The sequence below is a fragment of the Lissotriton vulgaris genome, chromosome 12 (assembly GCF_964263255.1).
Source record: "Lissotriton vulgaris chromosome 12, aLisVul1.2, whole genome shotgun sequence".
NCBI lineage: Eukaryota > Metazoa > Chordata > Amphibia > Caudata > Salamandridae > Lissotriton > Lissotriton vulgaris.
The window spans coordinates 154,119,703-154,139,967 of record NC_141700.1 but is presented as its reverse complement, the minus strand read 5'-3'; the positions used below and the strand labels follow the sequence as shown (position 1 = coordinate 154,139,967).

The window sequence follows — 20,265 nt, the reverse complement described above, 5'->3', positions numbered from 1 at the left end:
AATTCCATATTCAGATACCTAGCAACAGTAGTTTTTCCAGATTCTGTCCTAAGTCTATTCATTGAATAAAGTGCATATAGTGCTTCTTTCAGTTCAGTTTTCTTTACCAAGTTAACATTACTAGGATTGGTGAATATAGTATCTTTCCCTATTTTGCACAAACTGTTGTGAACATAAGAAAGCCATGGGATCTCCATCCCCCTATCACAACTTAGGCAATCAGTTATTATATCTTGTGTCAGAGTTGCCAAATTATTACTCCATACCGAGTGCCAAAATAGCACTGGTCGGGAACTAGTAAAATCTGACACAAAATGTAAATTTAGTTCGGTATGCACTATATAATTGGAGGTAGAAATTGGCATGCTTAATAATTTCCTGCAGAACCGATTTTCCTCCTGCTGTATATGGCTACTGTTTCCAATACCCCATACTTATGCCCCATAAGTTGCTACTGGCACACATTGCAATTTAAAGATTTTAACAATTGCTTTGGTGACACCTGCTCTCTTTGGTCTGGGGATACTTAAGATTGAGTTAATGGCCTTTGAGAATTTGCTCGTGGCCTGGGCCAAACGCCCAGTCCACGAGCCATTTATTCTGATTTCGTCTAGACACGGTAATGAAGTGACTAATTTTAAAACCTTAGACACAGCACTGAGTGATCATTTCCCACTAAGTTTAGAAGTTATAAATCCTGATCACATTTATGATAAAGGTAACTTAAATGGGGATGTAGTAGAGGACATAGCTTTACAGCGCCAAAATGGATACGCCTTGAAATGGACCAAATAAGTCCCGGAAAACTTCCTACGAAAACTTATTAGGCAATGCAAACCCAGCTTTGATATGTGCCTCGATATTAATACCTCGGATCCAGTTATTAATCATTTCTTAACCATAAATTTGGAGATTAAAAATAGTTTATGGGTTAATAAGAAAAATTTAAAAGCACAGGACCCCAGATGGTTTGACACACTTTGTACAAAGGCTCACACCAATCTAAAACAAGCCCTTAAAGATTCTCCTCGCGACTGTGATCTAATTAAGGAATGTCGCAAGGCATATAAAATTGTACAGAAACAAAGGAAGGAAACCATAAAAAGGGAGGCCTGGGAATCTTTGTGCGAGGCATCCCAGAGCGAGGACGTAGCAGCATTTTGGAAGGCAGTCAATGCCCCCCTTTTTTTGAAGACCAAGGCAAAGCTAGAATAGAGATAGCTATAATGGGTACAGAATGGGTGAAACACTATGAAAGTTTGTATAGTATGGTGGGTCTCGTGGAACAGTCTCAACAAATCGATGTACAGGACGAGGCGACCTCAAAAAGTAACAACATAGATCTAAACATAACACTGAATGAGGTCATGGCAGGCATTAAGGCCAGTCTGACGGGGTTCCCGTTGACCTATATAAACATAATATGACCTTATGGGGACCAATCCTCACTAAACTTTTTAATGCACCCTGTTCAAATGGATTATTACCCTCTTGGTATGAGTCAATCATAATACCTATGTTTAAAAAGGGAGACCGATTTAGCTGTGCTCGTTACCGCCCCATATCCCTGCTAGACTCTTCCATTAAGATCTTTGGGCGGGTAATCCTGAACATATTAAAGGTTTGGGCCGAGGACCACTCTATAATAAGTGCCCTCCAATATGGCTTCAGGAAACCTCTATGCACTATAGAGCAGGGCCTTAACTTGCACATCTTTTTAGACAAATATGTAAGTGCAAGGAAAAACCGCATATATTTAACATTCGTCGACTTGTCGTCGGCATTAGACTGCGTAACCCATAGTAAATTGTGGCTGATTCTAGAGAAACTTGATGTGGACGTGAATATAATTAACTTCCTGAGAGTTATACATGGGAGCACATGCCACATGTAAGATATGGAAGGAATGGGGAATGTACAACAAGGTTTAAAATTGCCAGAGGAGTTCGGCAAGGGTGCGTACTCGCCCCCTTCCTATTCACAATTTATATCAATGAACTGGAAGTGGTACTACTTAGGGAGTGCAGGGACATACCGTTATTAGGCAAAAGATCGATCCCTGCGCTACTATACGCAGACAACGCGGTTCTGAGGGCCCCAACCCCGTTGTCCATGCAGCAGATGATTACATCTTTTTCAAATTATATGGCTAATTTAGATCTGTGGGTAAATGCTTCAAAGACTTACTGTATGAATTGCGGACCAGGGGCGTTAAAGAATAGGAAAACCATGTTTATAAACTATCCCTTGAATTTACCCAAACTTTCCCTTATTTGGGCATATTGTTCGTTCAAACTGGCCAATGGAATACAACAATTAACACACGGAAATTGTTGTTTTGTAAATCTGTTATGGCTGTACAAAATTTTGCAAGAAAAATTGGCAAAAGACCGATTAGGGAACTTTTAACTATATATAGAGCCACTAGTATTGCAATAGCAACATATGGTGCGGGTATATGGGGTTATGCTAATGCCAAACCACTGCAACTAGCAGAAAACTCCTATTTGAGACATTTTTAACAGTCCCAGAGAGTGTGCCCACCTATAATTGCCACGGAGCTGGGACAACCCTATATAGAGGAGGCCAGTTTTATTGTGGCACAGAGTGTGGACCACGGAGGAGTTGTAGTTTTAGATTGAATATTTTATTCAGATTTTTTAGCTATCCCAAAATGAACGATTGGACCAAGGACCTAAATAAATGTCCTTGTGATGAATTGTCAACACAATCGGATATGCACATTTTGCTATTTTGTAAATATTATGTTGCCCAGAGGAAAAGATGGATCATGCCGCTATTAAGGATAATGGGTTTTAATCTGTGTCGCCCAGCTTTTTTAGCTATCCAGAAATTAGACAGTGTCTTAACTGTTGCTTTAGTTTCTGCCTTTTAAAAAAATGTTTTTATATTTCGTAAATCAATTCTTAACACTGTGTAATATAACAGCAGAATGACAATGAGGACTGTGTATATATACGTGTGGTTTTTATTAACTGATTGGGTTTTACTATCACATGATTGTATATATTTGTATTTTATATTGTGCTTTTATGGATATTCATGTTCAATATCCGAATAAAGAAAGAATTGATTCATTGTATATAATCCCCTGTAAATACTGCCTGGTTACAGTTGGCACAGTGTACATTGTGTGATTATGATCTAATGTGTTTATTATAATACAAAGGCAATTTTTAGCTATAACCTTGTGTTGAGTTCCTTTTGTGGTGTGACTAGTGTGTTGTAGCTGTGTGTGTGTTGCGCAAATGCTTAACACATTGCCTCCGGGATAAGCCTGACTGCTTGTGCCAAACTACCAAAGGGGTGAGCAGGGGTTATCGTTGGCGTGTAACTCCCTTACCCTGACTAGAGTGGTGGCCTGTGCCTGGCTTTGGCGCAAGCCTAAGCCTTAGCCAACCAGAGATCCCATTTCTAACAGCTGGTGATCGGGAGAGACGCAAAAAGGTCGACCGAGAAGGGCCCCCACTGTTCCTGTATGACCTGGAACACCGGCAGAAACAGTTGCCACAGACTTGAGTCCCGAAGGTGTTTGGATTGCCAATCTGCCACCGGATTGGCTGCTCCTGGCAGATGCTCCACTATCACCGACACCTGGTGGGACAGTATTCCCAAACGTCCTTGGCTAAATTTGCCAGGGCTTTGGAGCGTGTCTCGCCCAGGTGATTGATGTAGCGCACTGCCGCCACATTGTCCGTCTTTAGGGGGATGCAGGAATGGGCTCTGACCCTGGTCCAACTGCGAACAAGCCCGCCATGAGCTCCAAGCAGTTGATGTGGAGGGAACGCTCCGCGGCGGACCAACCTCCTCCTGTGGTGAAGTCTCCATAACCGGGTATCCTGGCCCGTACTGCTGGCATTGGACTCGATCACCATGTCCGGTAGGGTGCCGAAGATGGCCTGTCCGTTTCATACCTCCAAGTGAAAGAGCCACCACTCTCTGACCTCCTCGGAGAGGCGAACTCCCTGGGAATAGGACAGACCCCTGCGCAAGTGGAAAGCCTTGAGTCTCTGAAGGGCCCGAAAGAGTAGAGGACCCGAAGATGGCCTGAATCAAGGTGGACAACAATCCGACCACCCTGGCGATACTCCGCAGAGAAGTTTGGTACTTGCGAGCAAGCTACTGAATCTTGTGGCGGATCTTCCTGGAAGGGAGGCTCAGAGTTGCTTCCACTCAGTTGATCACAAAACCCAGGAACGTAATTGAGCCGGAGGGGAGGAGACAAGACTTCGACTGGTTCATGACAAACCACAAGGATTGTAGGAGAAGTACCGCTGATCGAAGCTGGTGTGACAGTGTGTGGGGGCACTGATGCATAAAGAGCATGTAGTCTAGGTAGACTCATCCTGATCCCCTGCGCTCTCAAAGACCACTACCAGGTGCAGGACCTTGGTGAAACACCAGGGTGCGGACGACCGGCCAAAGAGAAGAGAGGTGACCTCAAAAATTTGGCCCGCCAATGGAATTGTATGAATAGACGGTGGGGAAGAAAGAATCGGAATGGTCAGATAGGCGTCCTTGAGGTCCAAACGGACCATCCAGTCGTTGGGAAGCAACAGGTCTCGAAGGAGGTGAATCCCCAGAAGCAATATTCTTCTCGTAGTAGCCCCACCCTCTCTCCCGCCAATTGTTGAGGAAAAAGACAACCTGCCCCCCAAGCAATGACATGAGATTATTAGTGAACTCACCGTGAGCGGGAGAGGCCCCTCCACCTCTTGCTCTGTTACGTTGGCCTCTGCGACGGGAACGACCTCTGGAGGGATAGAAACCACTGAAGAGCGAGGAGTCCTGGTATTGTCCTCTCAGTGACTGCTGACCTCTGCCGGAGGCTGTCTGGGTGAACCGGCCAGCTGAGCACCCCCTGCCACGACCAGGCCTGCAGAAAAGGTGTGCGTTAAAAATGCACTCGCCGGTGGACTGCGCCTTGTCTAGGGTATTGAGCGTTGAAACAAACTTTCTCAGTTCTTTCACAAACTGGTCCCTGAAAAGGCCACCCTGAGCCACCTGACCTGCCTCTGATGTGGCCAGTTGGCCTAGTTTCTGGTCCAGTTTGATGAGGAGCGGTCTGCGTCTCTCCGTCGAGATGGCACAGTTCGCATTCACGAGAGAAATAATTGCCCTTCGGGCCCAACTAGAAAGGACATCTGGTGAAATCAGGGTCTCTGACGCCTTTGCGTCCTCAGCCAGATCAAAAATCTTCACCAAAGGGCTGTGATATCCAATAACCGTTCAATACCCTTCTTCGGGTCCTTGGTGTATTTGGTGAGGAAGGTCGCCATCTTTGCATCTATCTCGGGTGTTAAGGCAACCTTTCCTTCGAGAAACAGGCAAGGGCATTCCGCCCTGAGGCGGGAGCGGACATCTTGATCCAGGGGCTTTTGCAAACGACTCGCCACATACTTGGCTACTTCTTCTGAGGGCATCCACTCCGCGGAGTAGGGATGTAGCAAATCCCCCGGATCAAGGAGGTCAGATTGAGAATCGCTCCGAGGAGCTAGGGCCTGAGGCAGGTCCGCGGATCTTGGAGAGGGGTGCCAAGATCTTCTCTGGTCAGAATCCCCGTCTGAAGGGCCCTGGGAGTCCTCAGAAGGGGGCGGAGAAGCCACGGGCACCGGGGCTTCTGCAGGCGGAGGATCTGAAGCTGAAGAATCATATGGCCTGGAGCTGTTTTGGTGTCCAAAAACACCTCCTTTAGTCTATTGAAGGCTTCCAAATCTACCCCTTCTGCGCGGGGGCGCTTACGTGGTTTCTCAGGTGGGACAGCGGAGCTAGAGTCTGGAGGTTGGGAGCCCCAAGTCCCCGGAGTGTCTTCGCTCGCAGGGAGGGGTTGAAGGCACCTCTGCGCCAGGCCGATCGACCTCTTCTCCAAAGGAGCCTCTGAGACCGCCCTGACGATGGAGGCATCAACCGCATCACAGAAGTCATCAGTGAGCGGGAAATATTGGGTTTCTTCTTCCTCCTCCTACTCCTAGTAATCTTCAAACTCCTCCATGATGCTAACCAGGAGCAGCTGATGATCAGGAGAAGGTGTCCGATAAATAGGGTAAGTATGAGGGTGGCCAACCACCAGGTAAGAGAGCTATGTAAATGGGGGAGGCCCAGATAAAATGTGCAGGGACTACACAGTTTTTGGGAAAGCACAATGGACCAGGCCCACTTAGAAGGCTTTAAAACTAGGCAACAAACAGTGAGAAGCACTAAAACGCCCTTAAAATAAGCACAGGCCTGAGAAATCACAGATGGAGGCAAGCATGCTGCTTGGCACATAAAATCAAGTAATCTTACCCCCTGGGTGTGTTCAGCTCTCCAGGGAATCCCCCGACAGACGCAGGACCGCACAGACTCGGGCGGAGGCGCTCGACGAAGGCCGCTGACTAACGCGACCTCCGCCTGCGTCCCCCTGAGGAAAGCAGAGCACCTGTACTAGCGCAGGGAGGCGTGCCCTCCCGTGGCCGGTGGACCACTGCGCACGCCCGCCAGGCACCCAAATGTCTACAGGCCGCATAGGTGCGGGAAAAAGGTTCCCGCGTCCGCTCTGAGGAGCGAAAGCTCCCAAAAAAAAGAAACGCGCGTACGCTGCAAAGAAGCCACAAATACGACACGAAGCGGAAGCTCCCAACAAACCATAATAACCCTCACATCTGTAACTTCAGGAAATAGAATACAGCGAAACCCCAGCTTAAAAACAATTCTGCATATCCATGCACGAAGGCCCCAACGATAAACAGGCAAAGTGTATATTATAACGATCCCAGAACCACCCAGCCTAAGATGACTGAGGGCAGAGGAACTTAACTGAAGGAGGCTGCTAGCAGCGAAGAAAGGGGACGTCAAGCAGAGATCATGGGCTGTTATCATCCCAGGAGGGGCCTGATTAGACAATGGACTGTGACATAATGTTCTTTTCTATAAGCTTCATGGGATATGAAGTCCTATGACAGTTTATTGTTGTGAGGCCGCTGGTTGGAAATAAAGGAGAAAAAATAACCTAATCCTCCCCTCCGGGTCCTGACATAGAATTCTATTGCACATTCTACCAAATTATTCCAGGATAGCTACAAAATTTGGCAGAACAAGTTATCAATAAAAAAAGTTATAATCTTTCAGGTCTAGTTCATGCTGTAAAGAAAGAAAGATGGAATTTCTTAACATTCACCATCACTACTCAAATGGATATGTCTGCCATAAAATAACATTTTTGGCTTTGTGCCTCTTGCAGTGTCTTCTAGAGGTAGCACCTCCCTGCCCCAATCATGATGATGTTTTTGTACCTCGTCAGACCTGATATGAACCCTGTCTCCCCATAATGTATAATCTGCAATCTAAGTAGGTGGTCTGCTTAAATTAAGCTAAGCCTGTTTACTCCTGTAGTAGTCCAGCTATGTGGGTTGGACACTTTCACTCGACACCTACTCACTAGGAGGGAGCTAACCTACAATTAGACAAAGGGAAAGTACATTTAAAAAGTAAACATGCTTGTGTTTTTTAGACCAGAATACAAATATTTTGTAGATGTATGTTTTGATTACTACATCTGATATTTATTTAATGTAATATATTTATACCTCCAAAATGCTTCCTCCTAACCGGACTGATCTCCCTCTATACAGTTGCAGAACTTTTAATTGGTACTATTACTTACTTTTACTGCAAGCCAAGAAACTAGTGAGTCACTAGAACAAGCCTGACTTCCTTATTGAGTAAGAGGCCTACGTCAAGGAAACTCTTAACTCACTAATTTATTAACCACATTTATCTTCAAATCATTTATAATTGCTCTGACCCTGTTTTGTATTCCTGGCTAAAGTGCAACACATGTAGAAGACTTACTAATATGTACATTTGGATGGCACAGAGAGCTAGAATGGGTTCCAGGCACCTATGTGGTGTGTAAAGGGCTGTGCAAGTGGATAAAGAGGGAGACATATTTGCACACATGGTTGTACTATCGCAGATTACGACCCAAATCAAATTCCTGCATATTTGTTGTTCATAATGATTGATGCACGTGGGTCAAATGTCGAGCAAACACATCACCTAGTCTCTTTTGCAGTCTCCATATTGCTCTTCATTAGCAGCAATCCAACTAGACCATATTAAGGAAATCAAACCGCATGGTGAGCAGAAGTGAGATATATTCTCTGTGAATAAATAGTCCCTAATCAATGGCTAGGTCCGCTATGAAGTTTGTGAGCCCTAAACCATATGGATACTTTTTGCATCATCTATTAGTAACTCCTGGCAAGTACACCAAGTACTTAAAATAACTTTAGGATTGCAGTAGCTTTGGTGTTTGAGCAAGTTTTACGTATACTATTCCAACAGGGCAGTTCCTACTGGTTACAGCAGTACATCTAATCTTCTCTACTCTGTTCTTCTGGGTTAGATGAGAGGGTAACCATAGGCATGGGTCACTTTTAAAAGTTGCACACGGACATTTGTTCGCTTTTAAACCGCATGCACTCACCGATTCCCCTCAAGATGGTCTATGCATCTGTCTGACCATCACAATTAACACTTACACTTTTCTCAGTGATTACCACATTTCTGAGATGTTTGGTCTAGACACACAAGACTCACCTCCATGTACTGCCCCTATTCGCTAAATCGGTGGTCAAGCAAGCTCTCCCAAGTTTCCTAATTAAACCTACTTTGCAACAAGCATTGCTTTGGTAAACCGTTCAGTTAACCCTGTATTCCGTTTTGGCCCCTGCTCTGGGTGTGTGTTGAATTCCCAATTGCAAAATCTGTCGTAAATCAAGAACCTGCACAGACCACATACCCAGGTATTGTTTGTTGTTTCCTGGCTGCTGCTTAAGGATCATCACAGATTTTCATGAACATTGAAGAACTCTGCCACGTTTTGTGACTGCATAACACTGAAAGATGTTTTTGTTATCTCTGCTGGCACATTCTTAAGCTCACCTACTAAAGTGCCTATTTATTTATTTTTTAGATACCAAGTTGAAGCTTTAAAATTGACACTGCAGAGTTAGCCGTTTTTTTTAATACGAACATCTCTTTTTAATAGAGAAAAAAACTGCAACATCCTTTCTGAAGGAAAATAGTTCCCTCTAACTTAAATACCCTGGCTGACTCTGCTACCCAAGAGGGCATGGCTAAGGTAGTTCACTGTCACTCGTATTTCCTGATCTCTACACAAAGCATCCCAGAACACTAGAAACTGCATTTTTTGCATGGATTTTTTAACTTTGTATTTCAACACATCCAACATCTTGTAGGTATAATCTCTCTATAATTCTGCATCTTGTAAGAAGCTGGAAGAAAAAAACAAAATCCTATTGTTCCTTCCTTGTGCAACAGTAAATCTAGAAAAAGATCTACCACTCTGTAACCTTTGCCTACTAGGCTAATGCACCAACCAGGAGTTAAGTGGAAAGACAAAAGACAACCAGCAGTCCTATTCTTATGGCTCCTTTTAGGTGGAAACCGTGAGATTATTATATAGTTGGTCCACACATTCTCTCCGTTGGCCCATAAACATACTTGTCTGTATTTTATCGGTTTCAACAGGCACCTGGTAGTAAAAGTTCTTGTTCCTCAGTCCGCAGGAGGACACTTCACAGAGGAAGTTGAAGTTAAAAGTATTTGTTGAGCGCACGAACACCAGGCAGTTTCATGGCACTATGCCCAGAATTCAGACAGAAAAGGGAAAAAGGAGAGCTAAGGAAAGTTATTGTAAAGAGGAGTATTAGATTATAGGAGAACCACCACACAGCCAGTGGTGAAGATCGTCTGCTTTTGGTGCCTTGCTGCTTTCACCTCTGCACAAATCCTGAAACACAAGGATTTGCCACATTCAAAGAGAAATGCATGGATCCTCATTGGGTACTTACTTGCACATTTTCCCACAGTCCCCATGACCGATTTCAACAGTTTGACATTGGACCATTCCATGAGGCTCATGATGGGGGTTTGATGCAGAAAAAACATTTTGATGTTGTACAGCCCGAACATCTGTCACATGAAGAAAAAGAATGTCTGGCATGGAGTGGCTACAAGACCATTGATGCCTTGGTTCCAAGATGGGGAAAACCAGCTGTATATATATTTTAATGTTAAACACAAAGAAACAATGTGATGGCTGTTTATTTGGAGTGTTTACTCACCTTTGATTGCCTTATCTGAACCGTCCCATATCTGACCGAAGCAATATTCTTCTCGTAGTAGCCCCACCCTCTTTCCCCACAATATCCACCCCTTCCAATTGAGGCTGCCTCCAGACAATTTTTTCAGCTTATTCTTAATTTTAAAAAACCTAAAAAAAAAATCTAACCGACTTCAGTTGGCAATCTTCCTAAAAATAAAACAGAAGCATGAAACAAAGCTTTCCCTCAAGTGTTCTGGCATCCTACACATTAGTGAATCTGTTCAGTGCTCATCAACAGACCATAGTCCTTGATGAAAAACTAGTTACAAATGAGTATATTTTCCTTGTATATGTTGCAGTTAAAATAGCATATTCGAACTGGCAGTGTGGCTGCTGCCTTCCAGGTAGGTGACCTATATTTTTCTCCTACTTTAGCAGCTAAGAGGTCATGTGAAGTGAAGTAAATCTGACGTCTTTGTGGCTGTTTAGTCAATTATGATTACAGAACGTGTTTGTGCAGATCTTTAAACCTCTTTAAACTTCACATCTTAAAAGTACTGCAGAGTTTTGTTATAAGTGCCATGAACATTTAAGATTTTCACTTGTTTACTGATGGTACTTCTTTTTGAGAAGAAATCAAAGCAACACCTTTGCCAATTACATCAGCATGACGTTCAAGTATTAACTTTGTGTTCCCCACACTTCGCCACCTAAAGGCACGTAATGAGTGAAGCCTCTTTTTGGTACTGTTGATTGAGGGTCTAATCAGTGCACACCATATCCACATTTTGTTTGGTTTTCCCCCAGACGATGGAGCTGGCCCGCAACCCAGCAATGATGCAAGAGATGATGAGAAACCAGGACCGAGCTCTCAGCAATCTTGAGAGTATTCCTGGGGGCTACAATGCTCTGCGCAGGATGTATACTGACATTCAAGAGCCCATGTTCAGCGCAGCGAGAGAACAGGTACAAAGCAGAGTACGTGTACTGGCCTCTTCATTGATTACAAATTTTCTTGTACTATTTTTGTGATGGTTTTGTTTGTGGGCGGGTAAAATTATTACTATAGGAGATATTCTTTTTGGATCTTCGTTGTTACACAAAATTGCTCTGGTCATAACATAAACATAACGTGTATTTGTAAAGCGCACATTCACTGAGAAGGGTATCTTGACACTAAGTAACAGATGTTCATTGTTATCCAACTAAATGGTACTCATTTTACCCACCTCAGATGGATGAAAGGTTGAATGGATCCACCGGGATTTAAACCTGTTACCATGAGGTCAAACACAGGCCCCTTCAGTGGCCTAATAGTGGACGCATTAGTCCACTAAGCCACCAGACCCACCTGCATGCATGCATGCATATTATAAAAACCATGATAACTAAGAAAAAACTTCCTTTTTTTATTTTTGGTGTTTATTTTTACATTGAATAAGAGTGGGGTCAATGAGACTAGATGTTATTTAAGTCTCATCCACCTTAGGAAACTATGATGAATCTGCGTATTCCCAGTCTTTTCTGTTCTTATTTCGCACTACACATGGGAAAGCACTGGTAAGTGAAAGTATCTCATTGGTTAGCAAATTAGCTTCCTGCACTATTGTCAGATGTTCACTGCTCACCTGTGGCATACTAGAAAACAAGATGATGCAGAACAATGGCAAGCGTCGGACAAAAGATATAGGAATATCATTATTGGTTAGGATTTAGTTATGAAGATGGGTCATATTTAGGTGAAAATGTGGCTATTTCAAGGAAACTGGACCGCATTAGGACGATTAATCTTCCAAGATCAGTCAAGTGTAAGACAAACCCATTGAGCCAAACTGGTTAACTAAACTTGGATAAAATGGACACACTAACTGTAACCAATGGCAATGATTGGGTGAGATTTAAGACAAAACCCTGCACTTGCACGGTTGGCAGAATGCGCCATTTTTAAGGTGAACAGGGTGATGGTCTAGCGCCATACTCACAAGATATTTCCTCTGAGAGGAGAATATGATTACTTTCTCGTTATGTGGTTTTGAACAAGCTACGTAATTGTGAATGTTTTGGAGAAAAAAAAGTATAAAACGGGGGAGGGGTAGTAGCTACTTCGGTCCTGTATACCATTCAGCATATGTTGCACCTTTGCTGGAAAATTTTTACATACCAATGAAATTGTCGAAATGTGACATACCAAATATATAACACCCTTCATAAGGCAGACCAGTAATGCAATGAAATAGATTAGAGATACAATGAATGAATATTCAGCAGATAGGTTCCTATAAAACTTCGGTCACTCCGCTCTCTGAAGGCAAGGGCCAGCATAGAATAGGCAGATACAATACATTCAATAGCAACGCAGGGTTCGGGTTGGAAAAATGCTCTTGGTACATAGATTAGTCTATTACTCCTTAAGGGTGAGTGTGGTGTGCACCAAGGGCTGTAGATCGGGAACTGTGAGCCATCGCTCTTAAAAGTGTGGATGTTGCCCAAGCTGCATTCTCACAGCCACTTTGGAGCCACTGTATTGTTTACGAGAAATTAGAACATAAGGGTTTTAAAAGGTGAAATATATCCCTTTCAATGTATATGTTTAAGCATAGATTTGGGGGCTCACCTACTTAAGTCAGGCCAGGTTACCCGAAGTTTTCACTCAGTCTGTCGGCATGGAAACATGGACACAAAATGTTATTTTCTCGATTTAATTTTTGTTTATTTTAGTTTGGCAGCAACCCCTTCTCAGCATTGGGTGGGAACACAGATGGTTCTGCTGCTCCGCCTTTGAGGACCGAGAACAGAGAGCCTTTACCAAATCCCTGGAATCCTTCCTCGCCTGCATCTCAAACACAGACAACAGGCAGTGATGGGAGCACCGGCAATACAAGCCAAACAACGCCGACCGTGTCAAACCCTCTTGGAATCAATGCTGCCAGTTTAGGCACTGGTCAGTATAAACCATTCTTAACAAATAAAAGTTCATTTACCTAAATGTATTTAGATTGTTTAATTGATGTCCTCTTGCTTTTGAGCCGTTCTGCGAGTGAAAGGTTCTTGAGATGTTACTCCTCCACTGAAGACCTTCTTGTTTGTTCCTTACTATTAAATATTTAAGGCAGGATGCCTCCACTTGCGTTTTGTATATGTCCTGCGCCATTTTTGATATAATTGGTTGTCCCACTCGACCGTCAATTCCTCGTTTAATGGATCTAATATTAGCCACTTCATGTCGTCATTCTCATACGCCAAGTATCCAGGCAGTTGATGTAACATTGTGTCTGTATATGTTGCTTAGCACTTAGGACATAGTGTTCATAGTTACAGTGCGTAGACTTGAGCCGTCCTCCTTTTGGCGATATCCTGGGTAACTTGTAATGGCAGTTTACTTAGAGCATTTGGTCAATATTTGAAAGAATCTCATCTTTTCTATCTTGGCGGTGAAAATGTGTAGTTGGACCTCCTGTGGCGCTGTCTTCACCGCAACACTAATTGATTCCTCTCTGTGAAAACTACTTGCAAATAATCTGATGTACCAAATGCAGGAAACTGGACTTTTGTTGCCGTTATCCACCCACTTTTGGCCACTTCTTAGCTACTATATGCTGATTTTAGACCCTGGCAGTACACAAAGGCCTGCTAACCAGACCTCTGTGCTAGTGCTCCTTCCCCGAAACAAGTTTTTTTCCCCTTCTAATTGTGCTACAATAGGCTAAGGACTTTAGCACCCTTGTATGTCACTAGTAAATGGTACCCCCATGTACCTAGGGCATGAGTGCTAAAGAGGTCCACAAGAACTGCAGCATACCTTATTCCACCCTAAGGGACCCACACTCAAATTCCACACACACTGCCATTGCAGGCTGCGTGACATGGTGCAAACCATGAGTGAAAACATGACATGGCACCCTTGTGTGCCATGTCAAAGTCACTGCATCTAATATATGTAAGTGAGCCCTCAAACAGGGCGCATTATATTTTATGTACTGACATATCTGCATGAGCAGATATGATCCTGTGATGTCTAGTTCTGTTACTGAATATTACAAGTGAGCAGGGAGGCCATATGAAGGTATGTACTGGGCACTGGTCAAACCAAGTTTCCAAGTTACATAATGGCTTTACTGAAACATATGGTGTTTATCAAATACCTCATAATAATGAACCCAAACTGATTCCAGTGATGGATTTATAAGTACATACACCCAGAGGGTACCTTAAATGTACTCTGTGAAACCTACCAGCCCTCTACTGTGCTGGCTGACTGGTCCAGTTCAGCCTGCCACCACAGATGGGTTTCTTAACCCCCGGGGTGAGAGTCCACGCTCTCAGACAGTCAGGAACAATGCCTGCTCTGGAGGGAGGTGTTTTACACCTCCTTTAAGAAGGCTCTAAAATTGGCATTCCGAGGCAGGGAGCTTAAAGGAGCTCAGCATCTTTGGTATGCAAATATGTCTTCCCTCAGAGAAGATGGGATGCCAACCCGCCTGCCCAGGGCACATTTGGCGCCAGAGAGGTGAGAAATTTAGTAGTCCGATCGGGATCTCCACCTTCATGCTAGTTTCACCCCTAAAGTGGGCTACATGTTCTTGATGCAAAATGTAAGTCTGCCATCTTGGTTATGGCAGAATTAGGAACTCTGGGACAAGGTTATTCCTACTTCCCACAGGAAGTAGTCCTATAGGGAGCGTAGTAACCCCAGGGATAGGTAGCCATTAGCTTCTTTCCTACACTCCCCTAACACCCCTGAATCTAGTAATTAGAGGAGCCCCTGGCACCAGGAAATCAGATCCTGCCGACCTAAGAAGAAGAAAGACAGAGAAGAGCCACGAGAAGCAAGGACTGCGGAGAAGCAACTGACTTGGCGCCAACCCTGCTGGCCTGTCTGATGTGAACACCAGATTGTGCTAAAGTCGCCTGATCCTGCAGCTGCTGTGCCTCTAAAAGCCTGGGAGGACTGCCTGCCTTCAGCAAAGACCCAGGAAGTCTCTTGGAGTGGTGGAGCTGCATTCTGCAGGCACTCCAAAAGAACTGTGAGGACTCTGTACAGCTGCAAACCCAACACCGGAAAGCACAACTGCACTCGTGTCCCCTAGTCTGAGTTTAAGTGGGCCAACTGTGCCAGCGTAGTCCCCAGACCTTTCAGAACCAAGGCCACCTTGGGTTTGCCCACAGGGGACTCCCCAATGCTGCCTGCAGCCTCTTTGTGCTGGCCCCCTCCACCGCAAGTGTCCCCTGTGATGAAAAGCTGATGCCTCAGAACATCTCTGCACCCGCTGCGCTGTCCGGAGCAGGAGAAGAGGATCAAATATGTCCCCGAGCATCGTGAGACCCGAGCCCCCTTGTTGGTTCAGCCTAACTGTTCTCCCAGTCCAGCTTGCTGCCCCTTTGCCACCAGACCGTTCCCTATTAAAGTGAATGGGACACCTGACATCTTAAAACACCTCTGCAGCTGGATGCCCACAGCCTCCCGATGTGACCTGTTGGTGCTGCCTTGGACCTTTCCCATACTTACCTTAAGTCCAGGAGATAGGTACCGTAAGTTGCTATGAAGTGCCCGAATGCAGTACATGTTTTTCCCCCATACAATAGCATTGGGCATCAAATGCTGAAAAGCACCTCAGCACCCTCCTGCCCCAGTCTCGCCTGAGGTGGCCTATTGGTGCTGCCTTGGACCATGCCCCATTCTTCAGTCCAAAAGATTGTTCCAGTAAGTCACTGTGAACTACCTGTATTCAGTGTATGCCTTTCCTCCGTACAGTAACATTACCGCTTCAGAAAATTTCCTAGTTTAAAAAGTCGAAATTCATAACACAATGTACTTATCTGATTCCATTGTTCTTGGTATCTATATTCATATAAAAGTATGTTATTTTCATAAATTGGTGTCTGATTTGCTTATTGACTGTGGTGTCACTACTTTTGTTGTGCAATAAATGCTTAGCACTGCCTACTGATATGCTAACTGCTCGCCCACATTACCACAAAAGAGAGCATTTGAGGTGTAATTTGTGCCTCTGTAACTCCTTTAGAGTTTGCTTGACTCTTTATAAAGAGTACTTCTTTTTGGTCCACTGTATAAAGAGCCACCTTCCTACACCAGCTCGCCGTGCGCAGTCAATTAAGCGTTAAAACTGCTATGCAGACAGGTCCCACTTAAGGAGGACATGGTGCCCTCTATCTCATTACTTTTCTAATAATTCTTTTTGAACTACGTTTTAGGCTGCTGGTTGATTCTCGACAAACATTTACCTTTTACCATACAATTACAGCACAGTGCTCAGTTGCTCAAGATTTCATGATGTGACAGTACAGATGGCGTAACCACGTTGTCCTTGGAGGCCTAATGTAGGCTAGGAAGGTAAACATCTTGCTCCTGGGAATTAGTGCTCTTTCAGATAATGGCCAGCCTTTTGTAGTTGGTTCAGGTATTACAATAATTACATAGATAGAACTTTTTTAACATTACAATAGTAGATGCATCTCTTATTATCCTACAATTTAAAGCAAATTATGGCACAATTTAAAAACTATACATAAAAAGAATTCATGAGAAACAATTGATAAGTATTGTTGATGCAGCATTTTAGTGGTGCTTGTAGTGGTTCACCCCACTTTCTTCTGCTGCCTTTGTAATGTAACCCCCAGCCTCTGCTTGGGGGGGGGGGGGGGAGGAGGGGGGGGGGGTTGGTGAGGTGAAGCACATCTTTCAGCCTCTGGCATCTTGAAGATGGGGGACTCCACCAATCAGGGCTAGGCCTATGCCCCCTCCCACAGGTGGGTGGCATAATGGAGAGTGTGGTTGCCCCAGGTAAGGTGCCCATTAGCCCTACCTGCTACTCCCCTAAACCGCCCCTAAATCTAGTATTTAGGTGCTCCTCCCTGCCCCAGACCTGGAACTTAGATCTGCGTTGACCTAAGAAGAAAGAAGACATCCCTGCAGAGGAAGATGACGACTGCCTTGGCCCCAGCCCTACCGGCCTGTCTTCACCTTCTGCAAATCTGCGACCTGTCTTGCAGCCAGTGACCTCTGACAACCCTGGGAGGACTGCTGCCTTCGAAAAAGACTCCAATCTCTCGTGGATAGCGGACCTGTTCAGAAGAAACTAACCCCAAGGACCCGGATTCGTGTGTCCTGCCTTTCCTGCACTCGACTTCCTCCGGCTCAAGTCTGAGCGGCTCACCTATGCAGTGACTTCTCCCCAGGGATTCCGACCTAGAGTCTGGCAATTGCTGACCTCTCCTGGTCTCCACAGCGGCACCTGCAGTGTGAATCCGGAGGCTTGCCCTGACCGCGACCGGCTCCAGTAACAGATTACGATGTCAAAAGGCAGCCCTGCACCTAAGCCCCGAGGCCTGGGTAAGCTGAACAGATGGTGCCCCTACGACCCCCTACATCTCTACTTACCTCTGCTGTAGTTGGTCTCCCTCCTGCAAACTCTGGTGCAACTTGTGCAGCCTGTTTGTCGAAAGAATCTCCATTGAACAGCAGTGGGTGCCTGACTCTGAAAGAGCTCCCTGCACCTGGCCGCCCCTGTGATATTGGAGGTGAAGGTGTAGGTATGGTGCTGCTTTGTACCCCCCTCCCCCATTCTGGTCCTCAACCCCAAAGCTTGGCTCCTGTAACAGATCCCCTTACTTGCAAGCAGTGTGGATCCAGGCACCCCCTGTCACCTTTGAAAAGCATTTAACTAAACTCCGACTTTGACCTGCACCCAGCCGCTCATGTGGCGCTGGTGGTGCAGTTTTGGTACGCACCTGACTCTTGCTCCTTGCTGACCTTTGGGCCGAAGACTGGATTTGTAAGTATGATACTTTCCTGTATAATCGCAATATTGTTTTCCCCATAGGATACCATTGAACTAGTCACAATTTTCACAAGTGAAAAGGATTTTGATTTTAAAACGTACTTACCTTCTTGCGAAGATCTTGGTCTTAAAATAAAATAATTTTTTCTAAAATAGGTGTGGATCTCCTTTTTGAGTCGTTATTGGTCCATGTTGTGCAATGCATTTCTTGCACTCCTCTGTTAGCCCTTAGGCTGCTAGCCCACACTACCACTGATAGAGCACTTTGGGTTTTACATTGAGGCCTGTACACATTTTGGGATCCACCCTCTGTGCACAGTATAACCAACTAGTGGTGATACCATACAGACCCAGCTTTCTACAGTGATCTTTTTGGGTTCGATTTCTCACATTAGCAAAAGCAGAATGTAAGCCAAGGTGGAAGCACCGGAGCTACGTCCTTCAGTTTATACCATGAAGGACTATTAACTACCAGCATTCTTTGAAAAAGTTCCTGTTCATTCTCACATTTTATTTAAATTTGTTGTTGACCATTTTTGAGTCTAGTGAATTGTTGCTGTGCACAAGATACCATCTGTAGTTTCAACATGAAACTCTGCATAAAAGGTCTGCACTGTGAGACATTAATTTTGCAGAAGGTTGGGCCTGTAACTATCAAGTTTGTATATTTAAATGCTTCTCCGTGATATGTAAATTGATTTTCACTACACACTGCCAAGAATAACGATTCCGTCATGTGTACACCTGGCCATTATGTTTTAGTGGTTGTAAAATACAGTACTGGAACATGTCACAAGGGATTCTGTGGCAATTTACATGTTGCACAAATTCCTAGAAACCATCTTCCAATTAGAACTCCTATTGAGGCTCATGTTTTATATTTTTCTTGAACAATAACCTTTCTACTTAATCAAACTATCACATGTTATCTATTCTTTTGGATAAATGTGTTTTGAATAACATACCAGTGCCCTTTTGTCGTCCATTTATTCAGGTTTGTTTAGCAGCCCAGAAATGCAGGGTGTTATGCAGCAAATCTCTGAAAACCCACAGCTGATGCAGAGTATGATTTCAGCCCCATACATGCGTAGCATGATGGAGAGTCTTGCACAGAATCCAGATTATGCTGCACAGGTAAGTCTTTACTTTGGATCACTCAGCCTTATGTGGTCGTGTCACAAGTATAATTATTTAGCTAAACTGTTGCACCAGCAAACCCAGATGCTGTGCAGAGTCAAAGCAACCTTTCTGCAGCAGGTTAATACAGATTCATACTCAACAAAGGTGGGAATGGAGGAAAACATACAGGGGTACTTAACCTCCTACTTAGTCACAAAGTAGCACCGGGAATATGACCCTGTATAGGACACGCTGAGCTAGTATGGGTTGTAGCTGGTATTTTAGTGTCTCTATCAAACGCCCCATAAGGGGTTTTTAAGGTGCTCTTTTAATTGACTCTGAACCCTCCGCCACCCTTCATCTTGGTTGGACTCCTCACTAGTGTCAGTGTTGATGGCACAAGCAGATACATCCTTGATAATAGATATTGTGGACATTTCAAGCCACTGGTTTGAAATTTTGTCTGCCATAGGCGGACTGGAAAAATGTTCATCTGAAATTGTGATGTCATTTTAGAAACTTTGAAAGGAAGAGCGCCCAAGCATGATTCATATTCTCAAACCTGTTGATTTACAAAGATGAGGATGAGGCAACCAAACTTGCACAAATCAATTCTAGTTGAACATTTCAGTTCAAATAGGGGTGGTGCATCGATCTAGAAGATCAGCCTCCTAATCTTCCACACAGGATTACAGCTCCATAGAACAATTTACGTAAAGATGATCAGCACCCACCATTCATCATATCAGATATGTGAGCTTTAGAAATTTTTTGTTACATAGTGTACAGACGTATTACAGCAAACAAATGAACGGAATGCTGACAATGCAAACATTCTCCCCCAGTCAAAAGATCTGGGTTAAATCCATCGTTCTTTTGCCCACTACGCCACCCCAGTTTGGACCCAGCCATATGCAAGTCCGTCTTTACCCTGTGCCTCATGGGAACAGACCAGACCAAACTGCTAGACCAGGTCCTCCCTGGACTGGAAACAAGCATCATGGGACTGGTTTCAGGGTATATCGCCCTTCCTCAGTCAGGCTAGCTTGTATCTAGTAGCACAGTGAGCAAGGGACCCACGTCTGGGCATACCCATCCCACTGAGGACGAAAAGTGTTACAGCCAACAAATGATGGATGGAATGCTGATAATGCAAACATTCTCTCCCAGTCAAAAGAACTGGGTTAAATCCATCGTTTTTTTGCCTTTAGCATT

At 44.4% G+C, this 20,265-nt stretch overlaps 1 protein-coding gene across 2 annotated transcripts in view; it reads left to right on the top strand.

Moving 5' to 3' along the window:
* The window catches only part of UBQLN4 (ubiquilin 4), a 105,392-nt gene that overhangs the window by 67,811 nt on the left and 17,316 nt on the right, over positions 1–20,265 (top strand). Inside the window, exons 5-7 of one of the 2 annotated variants that reach the window (XM_086947649.1) lie at positions 10,940–11,110; positions 12,851–13,073; positions 18,926–19,065. In XM_086947649.1, the coding sequence (XP_086803775.1) occupies positions 10,940–11,110; positions 12,851–13,073; positions 18,926–19,065 (534 nt within the window). The remainder of the gene's footprint in view (positions 1–10,939; positions 11,111–12,850; positions 13,074–18,925; positions 19,066–20,265) is intronic. The other variant, XM_086947650.1, reaches the window with a different exon arrangement.